The sequence below is a fragment of the Natrix helvetica genome (assembly GCF_964273705.1).
Source record: "Natrix helvetica genome assembly, chromosome: W".
Taxonomy (NCBI): domain Eukaryota; kingdom Metazoa; phylum Chordata; class Lepidosauria; order Squamata; family Natricidae; genus Natrix; species Natrix helvetica.
The window spans coordinates 85,970,659-85,993,934 of record NC_138555.1 but is presented as its reverse complement, the minus strand read 5'-3'; the positions used below and the strand labels follow the sequence as shown (position 1 = coordinate 85,993,934).

The 23,276-nt window shown below is 56.1% G+C and overlaps 2 protein-coding genes across 3 annotated transcripts; both read left to right on the top strand.

Moving 5' to 3' along the window:
* Positions 1-1,762: 1,762 nt before the first annotated feature.
* Positions 1,763-7,160, top strand: LOC309400863 (erythropoietin-like). 2 transcript variants are annotated; one of them, XM_081969579.1, is made up of 5 exons: positions 1,763-2,033; positions 3,511-3,638; positions 3,935-4,024; positions 4,123-4,290; positions 4,728-7,160. In XM_081969579.1, the coding sequence occupies exons 1-5, from the start codon at positions 2,021-2,023 to the stop codon at positions 4,758-4,760; spliced, it is 432 nt and encodes a 143-aa protein (XP_081825705.1). In that variant the 5' UTR covers positions 1,763-2,020; the 3' UTR covers positions 4,761-7,160. The 2 variants fall into 2 exon arrangements, with proteins under 2 accessions (XP_081825705.1, XP_081825704.1); XM_081969578.1 differs by having other exon boundaries at positions 4,724-7,160.
* A 2,368-nt stretch (positions 7,161-9,528) lies between these two features.
* LOC309400858 (transferrin receptor protein 2-like) lies at positions 9,529-23,240 on the top strand. The gene is made up of 19 exons (XM_081969573.1): positions 9,529-9,701; positions 11,379-11,437; positions 11,589-11,811; positions 12,146-12,338; positions 12,952-13,092; positions 13,188-13,299; positions 14,153-14,275; positions 15,452-15,568; positions 15,776-15,915; positions 16,036-16,208; positions 16,305-16,424; positions 17,160-17,242; positions 17,515-17,578; positions 17,816-17,883; positions 17,994-18,070; positions 18,498-18,582; positions 19,160-19,387; positions 20,184-20,324; positions 21,209-23,240. The coding sequence occupies exons 1-19, from the start codon at positions 9,560-9,562 to the stop codon at positions 21,449-21,451; spliced, it is 2,532 nt and encodes an 843-aa protein (XP_081825699.1). The 5' UTR covers positions 9,529-9,559; the 3' UTR covers positions 21,452-23,240.
* The last annotated feature ends 36 nt before the right edge of the window (positions 23,241-23,276 follow it).

The window sequence follows — 23,276 nt, the reverse complement described above, 5'->3', positions numbered from 1 at the left end:
AGCTGATTTCCGGCCATCATTTTCAGCTGTTTTTTGCTGGTCCCACTGGGCCCACCGGAAGTCTGAAAATGGGCCATTTCCGGCCTCCAGGGGGGGTGGGGGAAGTGGGGGAGTCCGCTTTTGCCCTCCCCAGGCTCCAAGAAAGCCGTGCGCACATGCGCGGTGCAGCAGGGTGGGGTGGGGTCACATTCACATGCGCAGGGGGGGCATGAAATTATGCGGGGAGGGTGTGATAGTGTGCACGTCTGTGCTTTTGGCACCCGAGGCAAAAAACGTTTGCCATCCACTGCCCTAGAATCCCAGCAAGCGTGCAAATTCCAGGCGGGGCTTTCTGGGGGCTACTGCAGAGGAAACGCCCCGGGGCCCCCCACATCAGAGCTGCCGAGACAACCAACCGCCGGCCTCTCTGAGGTCAGCCCCCCCCCTAGCTTGGTCCCCAGGCCCCAAAGAACAAGCCCCCCTTTTTCTGAGGAAGCCCTGCCTGCTCGGCCATCCACATGAGTGTACATCAATGGCCTTTACCAGAAATGGAGTGGACAGGAGAGGACAGCAAGTGCCGGACGTTTTAACTGGGCCAAAACTTGACCTCTCTTGCCAACTTCTACTCCCCTCCACCACCCTGTGGCAACTCCAGGCCAAAAGCAGGACGAAATTGTGAAGGACAGTAACTCAAAGTAGAATTAAGGTAACTTAATTCTGGCAGGGTCTCCCCCCTCCCTTCCCTGAATTGAGTTGCTGGAATGGGCAACGCTTAAGGCCAGGGCAGGATGGAGAAGGGGGCACGTTCAGACATTCCTGGCACGACCCAGGTTTGGGAAACCGGCTTTGGGCCACATCTCTCCTTCTCATGGGGGGAGGGGGGGAATGACTCTCCTGGGGGAGGGAAGACAGCCCCACCACTGTTACAGGGGCTCTGTCCCTCAAGGGCACGCCCCCTGCCCCCCACCCCACCTGGGCATATTCCCACCACGGGGGCGTTTCCAGCAAGAAGGGGCTTTCAGCAGGAGGGCAAAAGGTCAAGGGTGCTTGAGGGCCAGGGGTTGTGTGATCAGAGGTGGGGGAGTTAGGGAGGGGAGTCCCAGGCCGCAGGAGGCCCCCTCTGGCAGCTGCACCACCCAGAGCCCCTGGCCAGAAGGTGCCTTCTCCTCCTCTTCCTCCTCGAAGTGTCCGTGGGGAGGAAACGGGCCATCCTCGGCTGCTTTCTGGCACCGGTCAGTGGCCGGCTGCCAAGCCGTTGACCTTCTCCCCTTCCAGGCCTTAACCTGTGGCTGGCGGGGGGCCAGAGGGAGACGTGCTGCGTCTTGCATGGCCCTTCACGGAGCCCTGGTGCGACCGGCGGAGAAAGCCCCCTTGACTTCCGCCTGTCCGGCCGAGGGACACTGCCCATCTCCCCCCCTGGGCCGGTCCAGTGACATTCTTCCCTTCAGAGAAGGAAGGGTGCCTGGTGTGCTGCTGGGTGGGGGGGGGGGGGGAGAGAAGGCATCTGGGACGCAGAGCAAAGAGAGCAGCGGATGAAACATTAACCGCGCTGCCTCGTGCGCCTGGTGTCGCAGCTCAGGAACTGCTGGCTGGGGTCTGCAGGAGGTGAGCCAGGGGGTCTCCTGCAAACTCGGGTGGGGAGGTTTGCACCGGGCAAGACTCCAGACGGGGCGGCGGTCTCTTCCATCGCTTCTCAGCCCCAGGAGAGGAAGAGGAAGGGGCAGCTGAGACAGCCAGGGGCTGCCGGGACCCCAAAGGAACGCCGGAGCAGGGAGCAAAGTTCTGGAGAGGCTCGTCCGGTCAAGCAGAGTCCCGGCTGGCTGGGAGAGGAACCCTCTGGAACTCACCTGGCCGTCTGGATTGTGGCCCCTGCCGCACTCCCCTGGCACATTGAGGAGCGAAGCGGAGGTGAGGAAGGGGACCGACCCGTGCCCACGTTGCCAGAGAGCCCCCGTCTTAGCCAGCCGTCCCCGCCGGCCGTCGATGGAGAGCCGTGGAGCAAGAGGGGTCCGGTAGTCACTGGGACCATGAAGTGTTGGCTATGGGGATCTCTGGTAAGTGGTGTTGCTTCAGAGCTTGGCAAGAGGGAGGGCAGCCCCGCCGTGCCAGCCGTGGTGATTGATGGCGCTGGGCACCAGCCAAAAAGGTTGGCTGTCGGGGAAACCGCGCGGACGCCCTTCCCATCCATCAAAGTCCACGGTCTTTGGGGGGGGAGGGTGGCCAACATCCCCTGCATGGAGGGGGCCTGGGATGGGAACACAGTGTTTCAATGATGGGGTGGGCAGAGTTAACCCCTTGGGTACACCTGGCCAAGCATCAGCGAGGAAGACCGAAGATCGAGCATTTAAATCAGGAGTGCGTTTGTGTGTGTGTGTGTGTGTCTGTGTGTCTGTGAGGCTGCGGAGTTGGGGGACCACCAGCAGGGCCGGAGGGGCCCCTATTCCTACCCCTCTTTGTGGTCATCAGCTTAGGGAAGTGAAAACTGTCCCTGCCAAGGAGCTTCGGGGATAATCTCCCCCTTTGCAAGCAGAAGGAAGGGGGCACAACCCCCCTGTTGAAGTGGGTCTGAATTCAGGGGGATTCGCCCATGTCCAAGAGGATGGCGAGTGGGTGGGTTTGCCGCAGTGGTTCTCCTGGCAGGTAGGAAAGCGAGGCTCGTCTGCATGCCCTCTGGGAGCCCCGCAGCTCAGACGCTGCCCGGGTGGCCCCAAGCTGAGGATGTGGGAAAAATCTTGCGCATATTCCCAAGTTTGACCGCTGTGGACTTTGGCCCCCCTGGAGAGAAACCAAGTGAGTTAAGCGTTGAAGGAATGGCCTGATAAGGAATCTGTCAACACTGCAGGCCGAGAGGTGAGGGATGAAGGGGGCGCGTGGGGCAGGGGAGGTGAGAAAAAGAGGAGTAGGAGCAGCGGCTGCAAGGCGAGGAAATGGGGGGAGGAAAGGCCCCGTTTGGCAGCTGGGGCCAGGAAGGTCAGGGATCCAGCTGGCCAGTCCTGGGGTTAAGGGGGACCCCCAGCTCGATTCTTAAGTCCGGCATGGTGGTGGAGAGATGGCCAAGGGAGAAGGCCAGGCGGGGTCTTTAGCATGGGGGGCAGAGACAGAGGGGTCCCGGGACGCCAAAAGACGAAGGAGAGCAGCGGGGAAGCCCCCTGCCCCCCTGAAATTGGTTGCCCACCTGGCAACGTCTGCTAGGAGACCCCCAAGGTCCCTTCCTGTCCTGCTGTTCTTTCATTCGGTTTTTATATTCTTTCATTCTTACCGTTTGTTCTTCTGTTGTTCTGTTCTGTTATACTGTTGCTCTTTGGTTATTCTGTGGTTCTGTTATTTTGCTATTCTTTTGTTCTGTTATTCTGGAACTTTGAGCAATCCTTTGCCTTGGACTCTCGTTTGATTTGGGGTGCTATTTGGAACCCCAACACTGTTATTCTCTTACTCTCTTATTCTCTTATTCTCTTCTTCCGTCGTTCTTCGGCTACCCCTGGCCTCTTCTTGACCGCGGCCTTCCCGTCTTCCTCCCCGCTCCCCCTGCAGGGCTGATTCTACTCCTCTTAGTGTGGGCATCCTTGGACCCGGCCTTCCCGGCCCCTGCCCAGCCCGTCTGTGACCAGAGCGTCATGAACAAGTTCATCCGAGACGCCAGCAAGATGGAGAAGGACATTGTAAGTCCAGAGCCTGTTGCTCCTTGCCCGCCCCCACTCGGAGTAGCCCAACCCTCCCGTTGCTCAGAGGAGCAAAGTCAACCCAACACTTAAACCCCGGGAGTGACTCAGGGAAGGGCAGACCCTGGCAGGGGCAGTCTTGTACCCGTCTCAGCTGGCTGCTGCCGGACGTTGCAGGAGATGCCATGAGCCTCCAAACTTTCCAGAAGTTGCAAGCAATCAAACCATAGAATCCTGGGGCTGGGTGGGTCCTCGGAGGTCATCTAGTCCAACCCCCTGGTCCCATCTCCCCACAGGTGGATCTTTGCGAAGACGCCTGCAACTTACCCGAACAGGTGACGGTGTCGGACACGCGGGTGAATTTTCCTGACTGGCGAGCAATGGACGTAAGTTGAATCTGAGCTGTGCGGGAGCCCCATGGCGAGGAAACGGCCCGGCGGCTGACCGCCTTCTCTTTCCTTCCCCCCTCCTCTTTCTGCCCCAGAGGTCCAGGCAGGCCTGGGAGGTGTGGAGTGGCCAGGTGCTTCTGTCCAGCGCCGTCGGCCAAGTCAAAAGCCAGCAGCCCCGGATGCAGCCGTTCCTTCGTCAGCTGGAGGTGATGGAGAGCGGGTTGAGGAGCATCCGTGAGATTCTGCGCAGGCACAATGCCCAGGTGAGGACATGCTGGGCTGGGAGGGCCCTTTGCACGGGCTCAGAGGCAACGCCTTGTCCAGGGGCATCAGGGACAGGGGGGCTGGTTCGGCAGGAAACGCATCCCCAGGACTTTGCTTCCCTATTTCTCAACCTCGGCCCCTTTAAGAGACGTGGACTTCAACTCCCAGCATGCCCCAGGAAAATCAATGGATTGACTTTGCAGGGCATCCTGGGAGTTGAAGTACCTGCTGCGAATCTGGATTCACTTAACAACGGTGCTATGTCACATAACAAGAGCGGCGATTCCTTTGGCAAGAAAAACGGGGCAAAGATCATTGAAAAATTGGTCTCGCTTAGCGACGGGAATGGAAGGCACCGTTGTGGTCGTAAGTCAAGGACTGCAGCCCCAAACGCCCTTCCTTGTCTCACCTTGCTCCCTTCCTCTCTGACAGGCAGGCCCCGCGGTGGAGCCCCTCCCTCGGACGTTGAGTGTGCCAACGGTGCCCAAACTCTTCAGCGTTTACTCCAGTTTCCTGCGGGGGAAGGTCAACCTCTTCCTGGCCAGCGTGTGCCAGGGCAGGTGACCAGGGCAGTGGCAGGTGACCACTCGGCGTTCCTCCCCTACCACGGGGAGGGGGAAGACCCCTCGGACGACCGCTTGCTTCCTTGGCTGCTTGAAAGACACACCGTCTCACACGTGGCAACTCGGGCCGTGCCGACGGCGACTCCGGATCGGACCGCCAAGAAGCCCCCCACCCCGAAAGTCACTTCTGCACGCTTCCAGGTGTCTCCTGAGTCCGGGGGAGCGAAGGGGACGAGGCAGCCCCCCACCCAACCCCTGTTTGAGAGTCGCTGCTTCTGCGGACGATGCGCAGCTCCGCGAGGTCAAAGGAAAGAGGGATGGAGGTCTGGGGTCCCCCCCGAAGCCCCCCTTTGCCACCAGCACCCACGCAAAGAGGAAGAAACCAGGGCTGAAAAATGGGGGGGGGGCATTGAGGCATCAGCGGAGGGCTTCTAGATGGGCTTATGTTGACACCCCCCCACCCCAAATCGTCACCATCAAGCCCCTCGCGGAGCCGGTTTGGGGGAAACTCCCAAAATCTTGGAAACACGTGCCTGGAGAAATGCCTGGTTGGTACAAGGGATAGATAACCGACTGTCACAGAGTGATAGAATTGGAAGGGACCGTGGAGGTCATCTAGTCCAACCCCCATATAGGAAACCCTACACCCGTGATGGCTCACCTTTTGTTTGTTGCATGTCGTAAGCGCACACCAACAGTGCGTGTGGGCACCCGCACCCATAATGCACTGCATGCGTGGTCTCCCCCCCCATGCGCCCCCCTGAGCCATGGTTTGGGCCCGGTGGGCCTCCCTGGAGCCTCCTGGGAGCAAAAATGGGTCACGGGTGGGGGGGGAGCGCCCCACCCCTCCCCGGGCCCCCTGCCCCTGCGTCTGCACGCATGAGCCTTCACGCACGCACACCGCTCCCCACGCATGCACAGCAGGGGCCCGAAAATCAGTTGGCTGGCGGGAGGCGCCTACACATGGACGGTGGCGCTGAGCTGGGGCAACCTAAGCAGGGGGTTGGACTAGAAGACCTCAGGGTCCCTTCCAACTCTGTTATTCTCCTGTGTTCCAACTAAGGTGGTGGGAAGCGGTGGGGAACCCCACCCCCTCTCTTTGGAAAATGGGGTGTGTGTGTCAAGGACGCTTGTTCAAGACGAATCCCTTGCACACTTGCACACCTGGGGGCAGCCTTGACCGGGAAATGACCCCCCCACCCCCACCCATGTGTGCGGCGGTGATAAAGTCTGAGCAGATCAGCTGGGGAGACGTCACCCGTGCCTGACAGGTGTCAATCAAACCCTGGCCGACTAGGCATTGGAGCCTTTTAAGCTAAAAACCCTCCAAAGGCAGTCCTGGACTTACGACTGTTCATTTAGTGACCGTTTCAAAGTTACAATGGCACTGGAAAAAGGGACGTAGGGCCATTTCCCACACTTACGACTGTCACCGCGTCTCCACGGGATCAAAATGCAGATGTTTGGCAAACTGACTCGCATTTATGATGGTCGCAGCGTCCCGGGGACATGTGAAGCAAAGTCTGGTGAGCAAAGTCGATAGGGCTTAGGAACTGTATGACTCATGTAACAACTGCAACGATTCGTTTAACAACAGTGGCAAGGAAGGTCACAAAATGAGACAAGACTCACTTAACGATGGTCTCACTTAGCAACAGAAATTTCAGGGTCCGCCGTGGTTGTAAGGCAAGGACTGCCTCCTCTGTCAGAATGAGAGAAGGGTCTTTCTACAAAGATGTAGCCCCCACCCCCCTCTATTCCCCATCCACAAAATGTGGGAAAGTGGGGAGGGGGCTCAGGGTGCCCCCTTGAGTGATTGACAGCTGCCAGGCAGCACATCCAATGGCTGGCTCTGGCCTGTTTGCAAGTAGTCCTCGACTTACGACCATTCATTTAGCGCCCGTTCGAAGTTACCGTAGCACTGAAAAAAGAACTAGTTCTCGGAGTTACGGCCATCACAGCAGCCCCACCCCACCCCCACTGGCACGTCACGCACTTACGACGGTGGCCCTGTCCCTGGGGACACTAACCCGACCTTCTGACAAGTCAACAGATTCATGGAACGACTGCAATGCTTCGCTTAACAACCATGGCCATAAGGTCCTGAAATTGGACGTGATTCATTTGCCAACCGCCTTGCTTAGCAGCAGTCGTAAACTGAGGACTTACCCACAACTGCCATTTATCCAGCCAGCTTTAATGTTTTTTTAAAGGGCGTCCTGTATACATATGTATAGTTTTACTCTAAGGCGGGAGGTCTGCAACCTCGGCCCCTTTAAGACTGGTGGACTTCAACTCCCATAATTCCTCAGGCAGCGCTGGCGGAGGAATTCTGGGAGTTGAAGTCCACCAGTCTTAAAGGGGCCGAGGTTGCAGACCCCCCGCCCTCAGGGGTTTCCGGAGAGTCTATATTTGATATTAAGTTAAAGGTGTACAGTTTTCTGAATATTTATCGTGTTTCCTTCAAGAGCAGCTGGTTTGCGAATCGGTTCTTAGAGAAAAGCGAGGCAAATTCCTGACGGACAGACGGACGGACAGACGGGTGGGGTCAGGGAAGGGCTGAGTCTCTTGTTGATCTTGATTAAAAGTTGCTCTGCTTTCTTGAACAAGCCAGCATATTTGCACGGTGTCTGTCTTTCTCCCAAGGAAGCTGCGTCTGTGTGTGTGTGTTTGTGTGTGTGTAAAAATGGGCAAGTCAGCTTTGGAGATGGAAGAAGCACTCTGCACATCCCCAGAGGCACAGCTGCTTCTTTGCCTAACTCGGGTGTTTTTTTTTTCTCTTCTTTTTCTCAGTCTTTGTGACCGAAAGGTGCTTTTTTCCACACTTTCTGTTTTCTCTTCGAAGACGTTTCGCTTCTCATCCCAGAGGCTTCACATGCTCAAGAGCCAAAGAAGCTTCCCTGGAGGAGAACCGAAACGTCTCCAAGGAGAAACGAAGAAAATCCAGTTGCCTCTTTAAAAAAAGCACCTTTGGAACAACCCGGATGATGGACAAACTCCATAGTCAAGCTTGGTGACTTTAAGATGGGTGGCGGGTTGGACTAGATGACCTCCAAGGCCCCTCCCAGCCCTCTGATCCCATGACTTCAATATCTGTTGGGGGCTGCCCCAAAGAAGAAGGAGTCAAGCTACTCTCCAAAGCCCCTGAAGGCAGGACAAGAAGCAATGGGAATGGAAACTCACCAAGGAGGGAAGCGACCTGAGAGAAACTTCCTGACAGTGAGGACAATTAACCAGGGGAACTGCTTGCCACCAGAAGCTGTGGGAGCTCCATCCCTGGGGGTTTTCAAGAAGAGATTGGAGAACCATTTGTCTGAAATGATGAAGGACTTCCTGCCGAAGCAGGAGGTTGGAAGAGAACAGTGTTTCTCAACCTTGGCAATTTGAAGATGTCCGGATGTCAACTCCCAGAATTCCCCAGCCAGCGAATGCTGGCTGGGGAATTCTGGGAGTTGAAGTCCGGACATCTTCAAGTTGCCAAGCTTGAGAAGCACTGGACTAGAAGACCTCCAAGGTCCCTTCCAGCTCTGTTATTCTAGTCTATGAAATGAGTTTGATGCCTAGAATCCCTCGGCCAACATGCCAGCTGGGGCATTCTGAGGGGGGGGGGGCGTTTGAAGCCTGCCCATCTTAAAGTTTCCAATCTTTGGACACCACCAGCAGGAGCCTATAAAGCTGGCACTTCACACTTAAGGGGAGATTTCCGGATTACTTACAACCTATTGTTGCCCCACACACATGTGCCTCTGCCCCACCCCCACCTGGAAGGTCACTCCTGTCTCCGGCCAGAAAGCAGCCTCCGCCACGCCCATCACGTGCCCACTTCGATGCCAAGCCAAACAGAAGCAGCAGCTCCCACAAGCTGGGATCGGCGGGCAGGATCCAGAGCTGGGCTCCCCCAAAATATCCCAGGCAGAAGGAGGGAGAGACTGGCAAGGCCTGGAGCTGCACTGGGAAGAGAGCCCAGTTGGGGATGCCGGTCAGCGGCCAAATCACCCATGGCTGCCAGCTTCCTCGGCTGAATCAGCTTTCCAGGCTGCACCCCAACAGGATCCCGGAGCTGTCCTGCGTGCTCTACCTGTGGGACTACCACTTCTCTACAGCAGCCACAATGCCCCCAGACAACTGCCTTGCTAGAGACAGACTGCGCTGGCCTCTGGAGGATCAGTTGCTGGGCCAACAAACTGGGTGCCTTTTATTGTGGAGCGGGGTGGGAAGGAGGGGAAGGGGCAAGCCGAGCTGAACCCACCAGAGAGGCCCAAATAGACCAGGCCAGATGTCTGGACTTCAACTCCCAGAATTCCTCTGGGCTCAGCTGGCAGCAAACCAGCCCCACACAAGCGGCAAAGACTCTAAAGCAGCCAGAGGGGGGGTGTCTCCCATTCCCCCCCCACCTCCCCCCAATCAGGGTTGGCTGGCCCGGCCCCTTTGGCACCCCCAAACCAGCAGAAGCCTCGGGACCTACAGGCCCAGAATTGCCAGGGACCCTAACACACCTGGGAGGGGCCCGGAAGACAAAGAGGGGGTGCGCATTGGGGGGGGGAGGTCTGGGTGCTGTTTTGCCCTCCCCAGGCACCCCTTGGTTGAAGCTGTGCGTGCCACACAATGCCCCCCCTCCCACATTTCACACAGCTGTCTGGCTTTGGCAGTTTAGTAGGGACTTGGTCAAGAGGGGCAGTGAAAGGCAGAGTTTGCCCCCCCCTCAATGCAGCTCTCTCTCTGGGAGGGGGCAATGCTACGGCCGCCCCAGAGGGAGGTGCAGCCGCCCAGGGAGGCCAAGGGTTGTCCGCCCAACTCCGCTGGGGCAGTCCAGGGCTGGCTGGACAGGGGCCTCCCAAGAGCCAGGGGTGAGTTGGCGTCTCTTTGGAGGGAGAGGGGGCATCGCGGGGCCCTGGGTCCCCCAAGACTGGGGGTCTCAGCAGCGATTGGCACCACCCAAATGCCATTGAGCTGGTATGGGGAAGGGGGGGGCATCCGTGTGAATACCTCTCCCCAATTCTTTGTCTGTCTTTATGTTGACGCCAACAGCTGGGGAGGGGGGTGTATCTTCAAGAGCCCCCTTGTCCCCCTCCCTCCCCCACCCCTCCCTTCCCTCCCTTGGGGGTTGGGGGGCACCGTTTCTCTCCCCCAGGTCCTCTAAGGAGACCCAGGCCCAGTTCCCGCAAGCGTTTGAATCAGGGGGAGCCCAGGGGTCGTGTGGGGGCCAATCTGGGTGAGGGATTTTGGTGCCTGGTGGGGGCGCCAACCCCAATGGGGGGGGAGGATTCACTCGAGGGTTTCAGGGGGGGGGTTGTGTGAATGCAGCCAGGGAGGGAGGAAACCCCCAACTCATTTATTAGCTTTCAGCAGAGTTTAAATGAAGGGAATCCATCGGCTGCCCCCCCCTCAATTTCCCCTGTCCCATTTCCAGAGGCGCCCCTCCCCCTCCAGCCCAAAGGGATTCCTGGGTCTGGACCTGGGTGGGGGGCCCGGTTCCCTCCAGAAGTAGACTTCGGACGTGGAGGGGGGGTTGGAGTCTCCAGAAGAGCAATAAAAAGGGTGGGTCTGAGTGACCCCTGGGTTCCCCCTCCCCACCAAGGCAGACCGGCTGTAGCAATTCGGGTGTTGCAAGAGAAGGTAAACAATGGAGTCTGAAGCCGGATATGGGTGGGAAAAGCCCTCGTGGCGCCCCCCCCGCCCCCCATCGACCAGCCAGCCTTTCCCGCACGGTGAGTCAGGCGGAGGCCCACCTGGTGCAGCGTTCCCCTTCCCCACCCAAGGCAGGGAGTTCCACACAAGACCCAGGCTGTGGTCCTTTGGACCCACAACCCCTTACGCAATTGTGTGCAATCTGGCTTCCTGGGGAGGAGGACACCCAGCCCCACGGCAGACCCCGAGAGGTAGGGCAGGTGGCACAGCGCACCCCAATTCACCCTGCGTGGGTGTGAACTTCGAGGAGTTGGCACCCCAGTTTGGCAGCCTGTCCGCTGGGATGCCAAGGGAGCTAATTCTGGCCCTGGTGGTCAGGGCACCACCAGGAGATCCCAAAGCTGTGGGGAAAGGAGGGGGAAAACCTTGGCAAGAAGTGGGTGGTGGTGGTGGTGGCAAGAGGGAAGCTCTGCGGAGGTTTGCAGGGGGTTTTAGACCAGGGGTGTCCACCTTTGGCCCCTTTAAGGCTGGTGGACTTCAACTCCCAGAGTTCCCTGGTCAGCTTTGCTGGGGGGTTCTGGGAGTTGAAGTCCACAAGCCTTAAAGGGGCCAGGCTTGGAAACCCCTCCCCCCCTGCTTTGCCACCAGCTCAGGGAGATTTGGGGGAGTGTACCCTCCCCACCTGCCCGCCTCCTGCACAGGGCCCAACCTCGAGACCGGGTGGACTCCCGCCTGCGCCACCCGATAACCCCCTCCAGGCGCCCGGGGGCTGATAAGGCGGCTGCAGCAGGCACGTCACCCGCAGGGCCCGGGGGGAGGGGGGAGGCAGGGTGTGCCCTGATAACCGCCTGGCACTGCTGGAGCCCTGGAGAACTCCTGCATGCCTCTCTTGGCAGGGCTGCCCGGGGACCCACCGGGGACGATGGAGGTCTGGAGCGCCCGCCTGCAGCGAGCGGTAAGTCTGGGAAGCCCTGAAATCCCCCCCCTCCTGACCCACACCGACCCCTTTAAAGCCCCCAACCCTCTCCCTGCTATTCCTGGAAAAACACCCCTGCGAGGTAGACCGGCTGAGAAGCGATGGCTGGTCTTCTCCCTCTCGATTCCAGATCCGAAGGACGCCTGGGCAGAGGTCCTACACCATTTACCGCAACGCAGCCGAGGACGATGGGGACCCTGATCCAGGGGGGCTCCAGATCAAGATGGAGGAAGCCGGGGGGCCCAACGTCCCCCCGCCCGGCAGCCAGAAGTCTGGGTTCCCCCCTGCACGGCCGAAGCGGTGGAAGATGGGGGTCTACCTGGCGTTGGTGGGCCTTCTCCTGCTCATCGTAGGTGAGGAAGGGGCTATGGGCCTCTTCTCCCCCTGCCCCCGCCATCCAGATTTCCCCCCAACCCCCCCCCCCACTCACTCAATTCCAGCGGGATTAGACCAATGAGATGGTCTTCCTTTTGAGTCCCCAATTTTGGGTGGGGGTCTGTCTGTTTTTGTTTCCTAGGGACTGCCATCTTTGGGAGAGGGGGGGTCTTCTTCTCCAAGCCCCAGTGGAGATGATGATGCCTGGCACGGTTGGCATCAGACCCTCCCCCCAAGATTTCAACCTGGGCAGCTCAGCCAGTCTGCCCCCCACCCCTTAACCCACCCCCTTCCCCTGCTGCCCCCCTGCAGGATTCCTCCTGGGCTATGTCTCCTCCCGGAGGGGCTCCTGCACGGCCTGCGGGGACTTCCTGCCCATGGTCAACGAGGACGGGCCCTACCGCCCGGCCGAGGACCCCCGGGGGCCGCCCCCCCTCTACTGGGGCGACTTGAGGGAGATGTTCCAGAAGTACCTCAATGAGGAGGAGCTGGAGGAGACCATCCGGTGAGGGCAGGGCTAGTAGTAGTAACAATAGTAGTAGCAGTAGTAGTAACAACAACAACAACAACAACAACAATAATAAAAACATCAATAATTGCTAATTAATTATTATATTATTCATTATTGATATTATTATTAATAATAATAATAAATCAATAACAAATGCTAATTAGTTATTACATTCATTATTGATGATTGATTATTGATATTATTAACAGTAGAATTAATAATAATATCAATAATAATAAAACATCAATAGCAACAAACAATAATTAGTTAATAATAATAATAATAATAATAAATATATAATATAAATATATAATGATGATATTAAAACATCAATAAACAAATAATAATTAATTATTATAGTATTCATTATTGACATTATTATTATTAATAATAATAATAACAACAATAATAATATTAATATTAGTAAAACCATCAATAGCAACAAATGATATTTAATTATTCTATCACTCCCTTATTAAAATATGTATAATTCACATGATTCCAATAAATGATATTGAGTCCCTTTTTGGGAGAGGGGGCGGTTTAGAAATGCGAAGAATAAATAAATAAAATAAAAATAAATATTCCCATCTCCCCTCCTTGGCAGAGAAATGAGCGAGGGCCCCCACCCCCCTGGCTCCCCTCGGCTGGACGCTCTCTCCAGTCACGTCCTGGACGCCTTCGCCTCCTTCGGCCTGGACCACAGCTGGACCGATAGCCACTACGTGGGGCTCCAGCGCCCCGACCGGTCAGTACGGCTGAGGCTGGGGGTTCCTGGGGGGAGACGGGACAGGGGCCAGGGGGGGGGCTTTTAATCCTTCCTGCACCCCCCCTTTATTTCAGGGGGAGACCCACCTTCCTTCAGTGGGTGGAGGCCAGTGGCGCCGTGAGGGAGGAGCTGCAGCTGGAGGACCCAGAGGTTTATTGCCCCTACAGCGCCTCTGGCACCGTCCTGGTAATGCCCGCTGCTCTGCCCACTGGGCAATGCTCCCTTCAATGCTCCCTGCAGACCCAAACAGGGCACCTTTGCGGTACAAGCACAGAGACTCGGGGGTACAAATCCTCTCCAGTGCACCCAGTCTCCAGGGGGGGCTCTCCGTGCTGGTCTGGAGCAGGTGGGGGAGGGGGGGTCTCCAAACTCGGCCACTTTAAGGCTTCTGGACTTCAACTCCCAGAATTCCCAGGAGTCGATTGAGGCATTCTGGGAATTGGGGTCCACAGGTTCTAAACTTAGCATACAGTTGGTCCTCAAATTATGACCACAATGGAGCTCAACATTTCTGAAGCTAAGCTAGACAGTTGTTAAGTGAATTTCGCCTCATTTTAGGACCTTTCTCATCACGGTTCTTAAAGTGAATCATTGCTGTTTTTAATAAAACGGTCGTTGAGTGAGTCTGGCGTCCCCATTGTCAGAAGGTCACAAAAGGGGATCATGGGACCCCAGGACAGCGCAACTGTCATAACTATGAGTCGATGGCCAAGCGTCTGAATTTTGATCCCGGGGCCCCATGTGTGTGTGTGCTGCGATGGTCATAAGTGTGAAAAACGGTCACAAGTCCCCGTTTTCAGTGCACGGACACTAAATGGATCGTTGCAAGTCGACCTGTCGTTGCCCATCCCTCAGTCAGTGGAGGAATGAGAAATACAAATGGGGGATTAAGGTAGACTTCATCCAGGGCTGGAAGCTCCTCAAGAGAAGAGCCCGGGAGGAGACGGGTGGTTTTGCATTGTCTCTTCCTTTGGGGAGGGATTTCTCCCCCTCCCCCTCCCCTTCCTCTAAGCCTCTACCCCCCCCTCCCCACCCTCAGGGCGGCCTCGTCTTTGCCAACTACGGGCGCAGGGAGGACTTTGGGGTGCTGGAGCAGATGGGGCTGAGTGCGCAGGGACACCTGGTCATCGTCCGCGTTGGGAAAATCAGCTACGCCGAAAAGGTGAGCCGGGCTGCACCCTCCCCCCCTATCATCATCATCATCATATAACGACCCCATAATCCCTTGCATCAGGGTGGAGTCCAGGCAACTGAATGGAGCTGAACTTTTACTGGCCGGATGCCCTTCCCTGTCGCCAGTGTGGAGTTTTATTCGGCAGATATATATTCTCATTGTGCCCAGAGAGAGAAATATCAGCCTCTATCTAGGCTTGAAGTCACAGCCCCCTGATTGTGAGGCGAGAAGTCCATCGCTAGGCCTAGTTGGATAATTAAAACCATCATCATTATCTTCATTTAATGAGCCCATAATCCCTTGTAGGGTGGGCAACTGAATGGAGCTGAGAATGGCCACATGCCCTTCCTGTCGCCAATGCGAAGTTATATTTAGCAGATATATTTAATGACCCCATAATCCCTTGCAGGGTGGAGTCTGGGCAACTGAATGGAGCTAGCAGAGTGTTTTACTGGCCGGATGCCCTTCCCTGTTGCCAATGAGGAGTTTTGTTTCAACAGATATATATTCTCATTGTGCCCAGAGAGAGAAATATCGGCCTCTATCTAGGCTCGAACTCACAGCCTCCTGATTGTGAGATCCATCTCTAGGCCACCGCACCACCCCCTAGTTGGATAATTAAAATCATCATCTTCATTTAAAGAGCCCATAATCCCTTGCGAGGTCGAGTCTGAGCAACTGAATGGAGCAAGAGTGTTTTACTGGCCGGATGCCCTTCCCTGTTGCCAGTGCAGAGTTTTGTTCAGCAGATAATATGGTGCCCAGAGAGAGAGAAATATCGGCCTCTATCTAGGATTGAACTCTCAGCCTTCTGCTTGGGAGGCGAGAGCTCCCTCTCTAGGCCACTGCACTGCTCTACCAGACACCCCCACCCCCACCCCGCCCCCCTCAATCCCGGGCAGAAAGATTCCGGCTACGGCTGCTGGTTTGTGGGCATCTCAGAACGTTTCAGCTGTCAGGTGATGGGGGGCAGATGAGGTTTCTGGGGCCCGGAGGTGCCGCTGTGCAGAGGGGGCAGGACGGGTGACCTCTTGCAATTGGGGAGGGGGGACACATCCAAGGGGGCTCGGTTGGGAACAGACTCGGGGGGGGGGCTTTGAGGAAGGGAGGGGGGTCGCGAAAGGGGAAGGGTCATTCTGAGCACTTTCTCCTCCCCCCCCCCAGGTGGCCAACGCAGAAGCTAGCCAGGCAAAGGGCATCCTCATCTACCCGGACCCCAGCGACATTCCCCAAGACCCCCATAAACTGGGCCTTTTCCCTAACGTCAGCATTTACGGCCATGTGAGTAGGTTTGGGGGGAGGGGAGGTCAGCAGCAGCTGTTAAACCTGCCCCCTCCCCATTTTGCTACCTGCCGGGGCCCTCCCAATACCCTGGGCAGGCGGTGGAAGCAGAGAGCACCTGGTCCAAGGTAGACTGCCTTGATCCAGGGAGGCTCGCGTGGCTTTTTCCCAGCTCAGCCTGCCCCCCTTTTCCTTCCCCCCTTGCAGGTCCACATGGGGGCTGGAGACCCTTACAGCCCCGGCTTCCCGTCGTTCAACCACACCCAGTTCCCCCCCGTAAGATCCTCGGGGCTCCCCACAATCCTGGCTCACCCCATCAGCGCCGCCGTGGCTGCCCGCCTGCTCAAGTGTGTAGCTGGAGGGGTTTTTTTGGGGGGGGTTGGCAGCGTTGTGTGGGACACGAGGTGGGAACAGTGGGGGGGGCAGCTGTGCCCATCCTTCATGGTTGCTCCTGGTTCCCTTTGCAGGCAGTTGGCGGGACCCCCGGCCCCCCCGGCCTGGAGGGGGCTCCTTCCGGAGGTCCCCTACCTGCTGGGCCCCGGGGACCCCAGTTTCCGCCTGAAGCTTGGGGTGCACAGCGTCCGGCAGTCGGTTATGATCAACAATGTCTTTGGCTGCATCGAGGGCAAATTCGAACCCGGTACAGTGGGCACAGAGTTCGGGGAGGTGCGGCGAGGAAGAGGGAAGTGGGGTTTGGGGTTCCTGCAGATGAGACTGATCTCTTGTGATCCACTAGATCACTACCTGATCGTGGGGGCCCAGAGGGACTCCCTGGGGCCCGGAGCTGCCCGGTCCGGAGTGGGAACGGCCATCTTGCTCGAACTGGCCCGGACTTTTGTTGCCATGGTGCAGAACGGTAAGACCCCCACTTCATAAGACCCCCAGCGCCCCCCTGCAATACAGGCCGTCCTCGACCTACGACCACAATTGAACCTAAAACTTCCATCTCTAATTGAGATGGTCAGGAAGTGAGCTTTGCCCATTTTGCCCCCTTCCTTCGTTCCTTCCTTCGTTCCTTCCTTCCTTCCTTCCTTCCTTCCTTCCTTCCTTCCTTCCTTCCTTCCTTCCTTCCTTCCTTCCTTCCTGCAAGTTGTTAAGTGAATCGCTGCCATTGTTCAGTTAGTCACACGGTCCTTAAGTGAATCCGGCTCCCCCATTGAGCTTGCTGGTCACAAGGTCACATGACCCGGGGGGCCTTGTAACCATCGTAAATATAATAATAATAATAATAATAATAATTTTATTTGATTAGCCGCACCCCTCTCCCGAAGGACTCGGGGCGGCGTACAATGAGTCACTTGTCAAGCATTTTGAACACGGGGGGGCTCATGCTGCAACGGCCGGAAGTGTGAAACGCAGCCGGAAGTCACTTCCTTCAGTGGCATTGTCACTTCTGATGGTCACTAAGTGAATAGTCGTAAGTCGAGGATGGCCTGTAAAACTGCAAGAGACGGCTGCTTTCAAACGGGGGGGGGGGCTTTTGGGCCCCGGGGGCTGTTGGGGGCCACTTTGGGGCTGCGGGGGAGGGGAAGGTCATGAGTTCGAGAGAAGCTGCCTAGAAGTGATGGGGGCCCCATGATCTACACTGCAGGGTTCCAGCTACGCAGAAGCCTCCTTTTCGTGAGCTGGGATGCAGGCGACTTTGGCAGCGTGGGCTCCACCGAGTGGCTGGAGGTGAGGGGGTCCACGGCGTGGGTGGGGGTGGGGGCCTCTCCCCCTTTCTCAGGGGGCTTTGCAAAAGTGGGGTGCGCTAGGAACCCACCAATTGGACGTGGCCCCCCAAAATGCTCCCCACCAATGTGTCTGCCTCTTGCCCCCCCCCCCTTGATCAGGGAGTCTCAGCCATGGCAGCGGGGGGGGGGCTGTTCCTCCTGGGTCTCTGAACAGGGGAAGCCCCCCCCCATTTCTACCACCCCCCTTTTTAAAACAGACTCTGATCTCTTCAGGGGTACCTGACCATGTTGCATCTAAAGGCCGCTGCCTACATCAGCCTGGACAATGCGGTTCTGGGTGAGTGGGGAGGGGGATGCAGGAAGCCCCCTCCCCGGAGAGACTGCCGCTGGCCTCAGGGGCGGGGGGGGGAGCACGTCGGGCTCAGCTGCCCGAGGGAGTTTGGGGGAAAGAGTCCCCCCCCCCATTGCCATCTGAGGCTGCTAAGGGAGTAGAGATCCCCCCCAACTGTGGGTGGGGAAGTCACAGAAAAAGTTGGGCATGAGGACTAGAGTCTTGGCCCCGGTCTCTTCGCAGGAGATGACAGATTGCTGGCTAAGACCAGCCCTGCTCTGATCAGCCTCATCGAAAGCGTCCTTAAGCAGGTGAGGAGGAGCCCCTCCTTTTGGGGAGTGGGGGGGGCAGCCTCTGGGATGGGGAGGGCAGGACGGAGGGGTCTCGGTGTGGCTGTCCATCCCCAACCCCCTTCCTCCAGGTGGACACTCCTAATCGCAGTGGCCAAAGCATCTTCGAGCAGATGACCGAGCGGGGGCGACGCTGGGAAAATGAGGGGTAAGAAGGATTTACACCCCCACCCCAAGTACACCCCCCCCCTTGGCCCCCCACCCATCAGGGCTGAGCTCCAGAACTGGCCAGCTAACAATTGGACAGTAATCCAATTAGTGGCTTCATCAGCATTTCTTAACCTTTGCAAGGATGGACTTCAACTCCCAGAATTCCTTAGATGGTTGACTCCAACTTGGCCCCGTTAAGACTGGTGGACTTCAACTCCCAGAATTCTAAGGTTCTCAAAGCCGGCTGGGGAATTCTGGGAGTTTAAAGTCCATCCATCTTTATGTTTCCATGGTTGAGAAATGCAGGGCTGAACGAATCCCCCGGCCTTTTGTGGGGGTCAAACTCTCCTGAAATGCCCCTTTTGGCACCCCCGCCCCTTTTCTTTGACTTCCCCTGACCCTGGTGGGCTTCTCTCCCTTCTCAGCATCCGGCCCCTTCCCATGGAGAGCAGCGCCTTCGCCTTCACTTCCTTCGGGGGGGTCCCGGCTGTGGAGTTCTCTTTCGCAGAGGTGAGACGCCCCCCCCCTTGCCCTCCCCCCTCCCCCCCCCACGACTGACAGGCAGTTTGTCCTCCAGTTACGTAGGACCACAATCGAGCCCAACATTTCTGTCGCTAACCGTGGCCGTTGTTAAGGGAGTTTTGCCCCATTTCCCGACCTTCCTTCGCACGGATGCTAAGGGAATCACTGCCGTTGTTAAGTGAATCCATTGACTTCGCTTGTCGGAAGGTCGCAAAGGTGGGAGGGGGTCACGTGACCTCGGGACACTGCGACCCTCGTAAATATGAGTTAGTGGCCAAGTGCCTGAATTCAGATCACGTGAACCACAAAAGATGCTGTGAAGAACGGTCACAAGTCACCTGTTGTGACTTCAAATGGTCACTAAGTGGGCTGTTGTAAGTCAAGGACCCCTCTGGAAATTGGGTTGGGGTCTTTGCCCATAGCAGCAGTCATCATCCTTTCCCCAACCGCGCCCCACCCGTTCTGGAGGGAATGGGACCCCCGGCCCCTTCCCCATGAGCGTCCGTAGCCCCCCCCCCCCGCAATGCCAGCCTTGCAGGTTTTGCCTCATGCCCCCCCCCCGCAGGACTCGCGCCCGTACCCCTTCCTCAACACCATGCTGGACACCTACGACCACCTCAACCGGGCTCTGCAGGGACGCCTGCCCGCCGTGGCCAAGACGGTGGCCGAAGTGGTGGGACTCCTCCTCATCAAGCTGAGCCACGACCACCTGCTGCCCCTCGACTACTGGTGCTACGGGGACGTCCTCCTGCAGCGCATCGCCCACTTCAACCAGTTCAACGCCCAGCTGAAGGTGGGCGCCCTCCCCTCCCCCCCTCCTGTTTCTACCCAGCCCTCCTCATCGTCATAAGGGACGCAGGTAGTCCTCGACTTACGACCACGATGGAGCCTGCCCAGCGCGGTCATAAGTCGTGACGGTCATAAAAAATGCCAGCCATGCGACCGACCTGACTGTGTGTGTGTGTACGCGTGGTGGTCGTTCATCTCCACGGTTGTTAAAGGGACTCCTTCTTCCCCCCCCTGTGAGGTGGGTTGGGCTGAAAGAGAGCGGCTGACCGAAATCACCCAGTTAGCTTTCGTGCCTAAGGTGGGACTAGAACTCCCCGTCTCCTGGCGATTGGCCCAAAGTCACTTGGCTGGCTCTTTTGTCTGACTAGAACTCCCCGTCTCCTGGTTCCAGCCTGATGCTTTCACCCCTAAAACAAATTGGCACTCGGTATTTGGGGAGCAATTTCTGCAAAGCTTTCTCCAACAGTGTTCCTCAAAAGGGAGACTTAAAAAATTGGGGGGTGGGATGTCTCCCACTTCTTACCCACCCCATGTTGCAGAGGGAGGGCCACATTGCACCCCACAGTGGCCCCAAATCAGAGAGCCCCTAGTACCCCCTTTTCCAATAATTTGATCTTTGGCATCCGTCCTCCCAGCTTACTCTGCCCAAGTGCGCTTCTTGTAGCGTCCAGCAGGGGGCACACAGGTGAAAAACAGACCTCTCACCTGTGGTGCCACCTGCCAGGTGATGTTCCCCCCCACCCCTCTGCGCCCTACACCCAAGATTCACACCCTTCCCCCTCTGCTTCTTCCTCGCCCAGAGTCGGGGTCTCACCCTGCAGTGGATGTATTCGGCAAGAGGGGATTATGCGCGAGCCGCCGAGAAGTTGCGCCGGGACATCTACACCTCGGAGGAGCACAACGAGCGGCTACTGCGGATGTTCAATGTCCGCATAATGCGGGTGAGGCCCAGGGGGGGGAGGCGTGGGGCGTCTTGGAGGGCTGGGGGACTGCTGGCCTGGAAAATTGCAAAGAACTGTGGGAGGGGGCAATGTTTCCCCTCTCTTCCCTCACTCCGCCCCTGAGAACTGCATGTGGGGGTAGAAAATGGGTTGCCCCACTGGGGTGAACTTCAACTCCCAGAATTCCCCAGCCATCTTTGCAACTATTTCCAACTGTTTTCCAAGTGTTACAGCTTTAAGAGGGATGGAATTCAACTTCCAGAATTCCCCAGCCAACTTTGCAACTATTTCCAACTGTTTTCCAAGTGTTACAGCTTTAAGAGGGATGGAATTCAACTTCCAGAATTCCCCAGCCAACTTTGCAACTATTTCCAACTGTTTTCCAAGTGTTACAGCTTTAAGAGGGATGGAATTCAACTTCCAGAATTCCCCAGCCAACTTTGCAACTATTTCCAACTGTTTTCCAAGTGTTACAGCTTTAAGAGGGATGGAATTCAACTTCCAGAATTCCCCAGCCAACTTTGCAACTATTTCCAACTGTTTTCCAAGTGTTACAGCTTTAAGGGGGGTGGACTGCAACTCCCTGAATTGGCTGGGGAATTCTGGGAGTTGCAATCCACCCCTCTTAAAGCTGCAAACTCAGGAAAGACAGAGATAGCTGCCTTCATAAGCAGAAGTAGCTGCTTTCGTTGCTGCCTGAATAACATTTGTTAGGCAGAAAAGAAGTGCCCCCAGACCCAAATCCTGCAAGGTCACAGATCGGTATCTCTGGGGGTGCAACGGGTGAGAAGACCCCCCTCAATCCCTCAACCCGGCAGTGTCCCTTTGGGGTCCCCCACCAGACCAAAGGACGCCTCCCTATGCTTCCTGCTTCCCTCCTCCAGGTGGAATTCTACTTCCTCTCTCAGTACGTGGCCGTGACCGAGACCCCCTTCCGACACATCATCCACGGCCGGGGCCCCCACACCCTCAGGGCCCTTCTGGAGCACGTCAGCCTCCTGCAGGAGGCCCCGGAGAAGTTTGACGAGGTTCTCTTCCGCCGGCAACTGGCCCTCGTCACCTGGACGCTGCAGGGGGCCGCCAACGCCCTCAGCGGGGACGTCTGGAACATTGACAACAACTTCTGAGCCAAGACCCCCAATTTGAGGCTGGGGGGGGCAGGGGCCCCTAATGATAGCTCTGGTGTTTAGATGCTCCCCTCAGTTTCTGGTTCACCCACCCACCCCAAAAGTCCTTGCAAAGCAGACCCTTTTGGCAGAATGGCATTGCACTTTTTTTTTGCAAGCCCATGCGTGTGAGTTGCACACGCATAGGGGTCTCGTTGCACCCCCACCCCCTTTTACTCTTCCTTTCCTTCTCCCCCCCCCCCCCGATTCTTAATTTATCAGTGACAGGGTTCACTATGAATTATTGGAATATTGCTATGCAATAGAATGTGCCTTGTGCCCCCCCCCCCGGTTAATTACAACCCCTCCCCCCCAATGGAATGGCAGCCCCCTTCTTGGCCCACTCCCCCCACCCATCACCCCCCCACCCCCACCCGGATTTATCAGCAGCAAGGTCTGCTATAAATGGAATTGATTTATTGCTATGTAATAAGACAGGAATCCTGCACCCCTCCTTTCTCTTTCCTTCCTTCCTTCTTTCCTCCCTCCAGTCTTTCACTCCCTCTCCTTCCTCCTTCTTGGTTAATCCGTCAGCGGCTGAAAATGTTTATTGATGGAATAAAAGGCTAATCGACTTTCACTTTTCAATGTTAACGAAGGCCCTGGTGGATGGATAGCTGCATTCCTTATCAATCATTCCTCTTGCCTACCTGGCAGGTGTCAATCAAATCAGGGCCGACTGAAGCTGAAACATCCTATTGTAAAGGTTGAACCTCTATAGGTAGTCCTCATTTAGTGACCGTTCAAGGTTTCAACAAAACTGAAAAGGGGACTTATGGCCGTTTTTCACACTTACAACCTGTGGTTTTGTGATCCAATTTCAGACGCTTGGCCACTGACTCATATTTATGACAGTCGCAGTGTCCCAGGGTCAGGTGATCCCCTTTTGTGACCTTCTAACGGGCAAGGCAGATTCAATTAACAACTGGGTGACTCACTCAATGACTGCAGTGTTTCACTTAACCACCGTGGCGAGAAAGGTCGTAAAATGGAGCAAAACTTACTTAACAACTGTCTCGCTTAGCAAGAGTTATTTTCGGCTCCATTGTTGTCATAAGTCGAGGACTACTTGCAAACGGATTGGGGTAATGGATCCTTGGGAGGAAGATTTTGCCACATCCTCAGGACACCCCCCCCCTCTTTTCTTGGCAAGTTTTTTTTCCCAAAACTGGTTTGCCATTGCCTCCTTCCTGGGGCTGCGAGAAAGTGGCTGGCCTGAAGTCACCTAGCTGGTTTTCATGCCTAAACCAGGTCTATAATTCACGGGCTCGCTGTTTCGAACCTGACACCAGACTGGCTCTCAGGCTCATCTGAATAGTCCCCCCTTAATTCCCTAGACGTATTTCCCAACAGACCCATCTCTCTTGGCTTGAATTAAATTCTTTTGGCCATGATATAAATCAACTTTTGTTGGCTTGATCCGAGAGAACCACGATTGTCCACATTCATCAAAATTGAGGGAGGGTCTGACGTGCCTTACACATTTCATTAAGAAACAGGAATTGTTTTATTCAATTGAATTAAATGGAATAAAATGATTTCTTCAATTAAGCGTCATAAAGTCAGACGTCTTCAAAAAAAATAAAAATCACGTTTTGCTTGATGTAAGAACATCGCCCTTTATTACGTTTAGCAAGATCCCTATTTTATGACCCAAATACTTTTAAATCCTAAAATGTGTGGGCATAAACAGGAACTCTCCAGGCTCCTTTCGAGAATTTGCATTTTGCAGCTCAGCAAGCAAAACAAACCCCCAAAAAACGATTTTTATTTTTATTTTAAAAAG

Coding starts and splice junctions, on each gene's coding strand:
- LOC309400863 (XM_081969578.1), top strand. Junction 4,025..4,122: donor CTGACTGGCGAGCAATGGAC/GTAAGTTGAATC, acceptor TTTCTGCCCCAG/AGGTCCAGGCAGGCCTGGGA. Junction 4,291..4,723: donor TGCGCAGGCACAATGCCCAG/GTGAGGACATGC, acceptor CCTCTCTGACAG/GCAGGCCCCGCGGTGGAGCC.
- LOC309400858 (XM_081969573.1), top strand. CDS start 9,560: ATGCAGCTCTCTCTCTGGGAGGGGGCAATGCTACGGCCGCCCCAGAGG. Junction 17,579..17,815: donor CCTGGACAATGCGGTTCTGG/GTGAGTGGGGAG, acceptor GTCTCTTCGCAG/GAGATGACAGATTGCTGGCT. Junction 20,325..21,208: donor TCAATGTCCGCATAATGCGG/GTGAGGCCCAGG, acceptor TCCCTCCTCCAG/GTGGAATTCTACTTCCTCTC.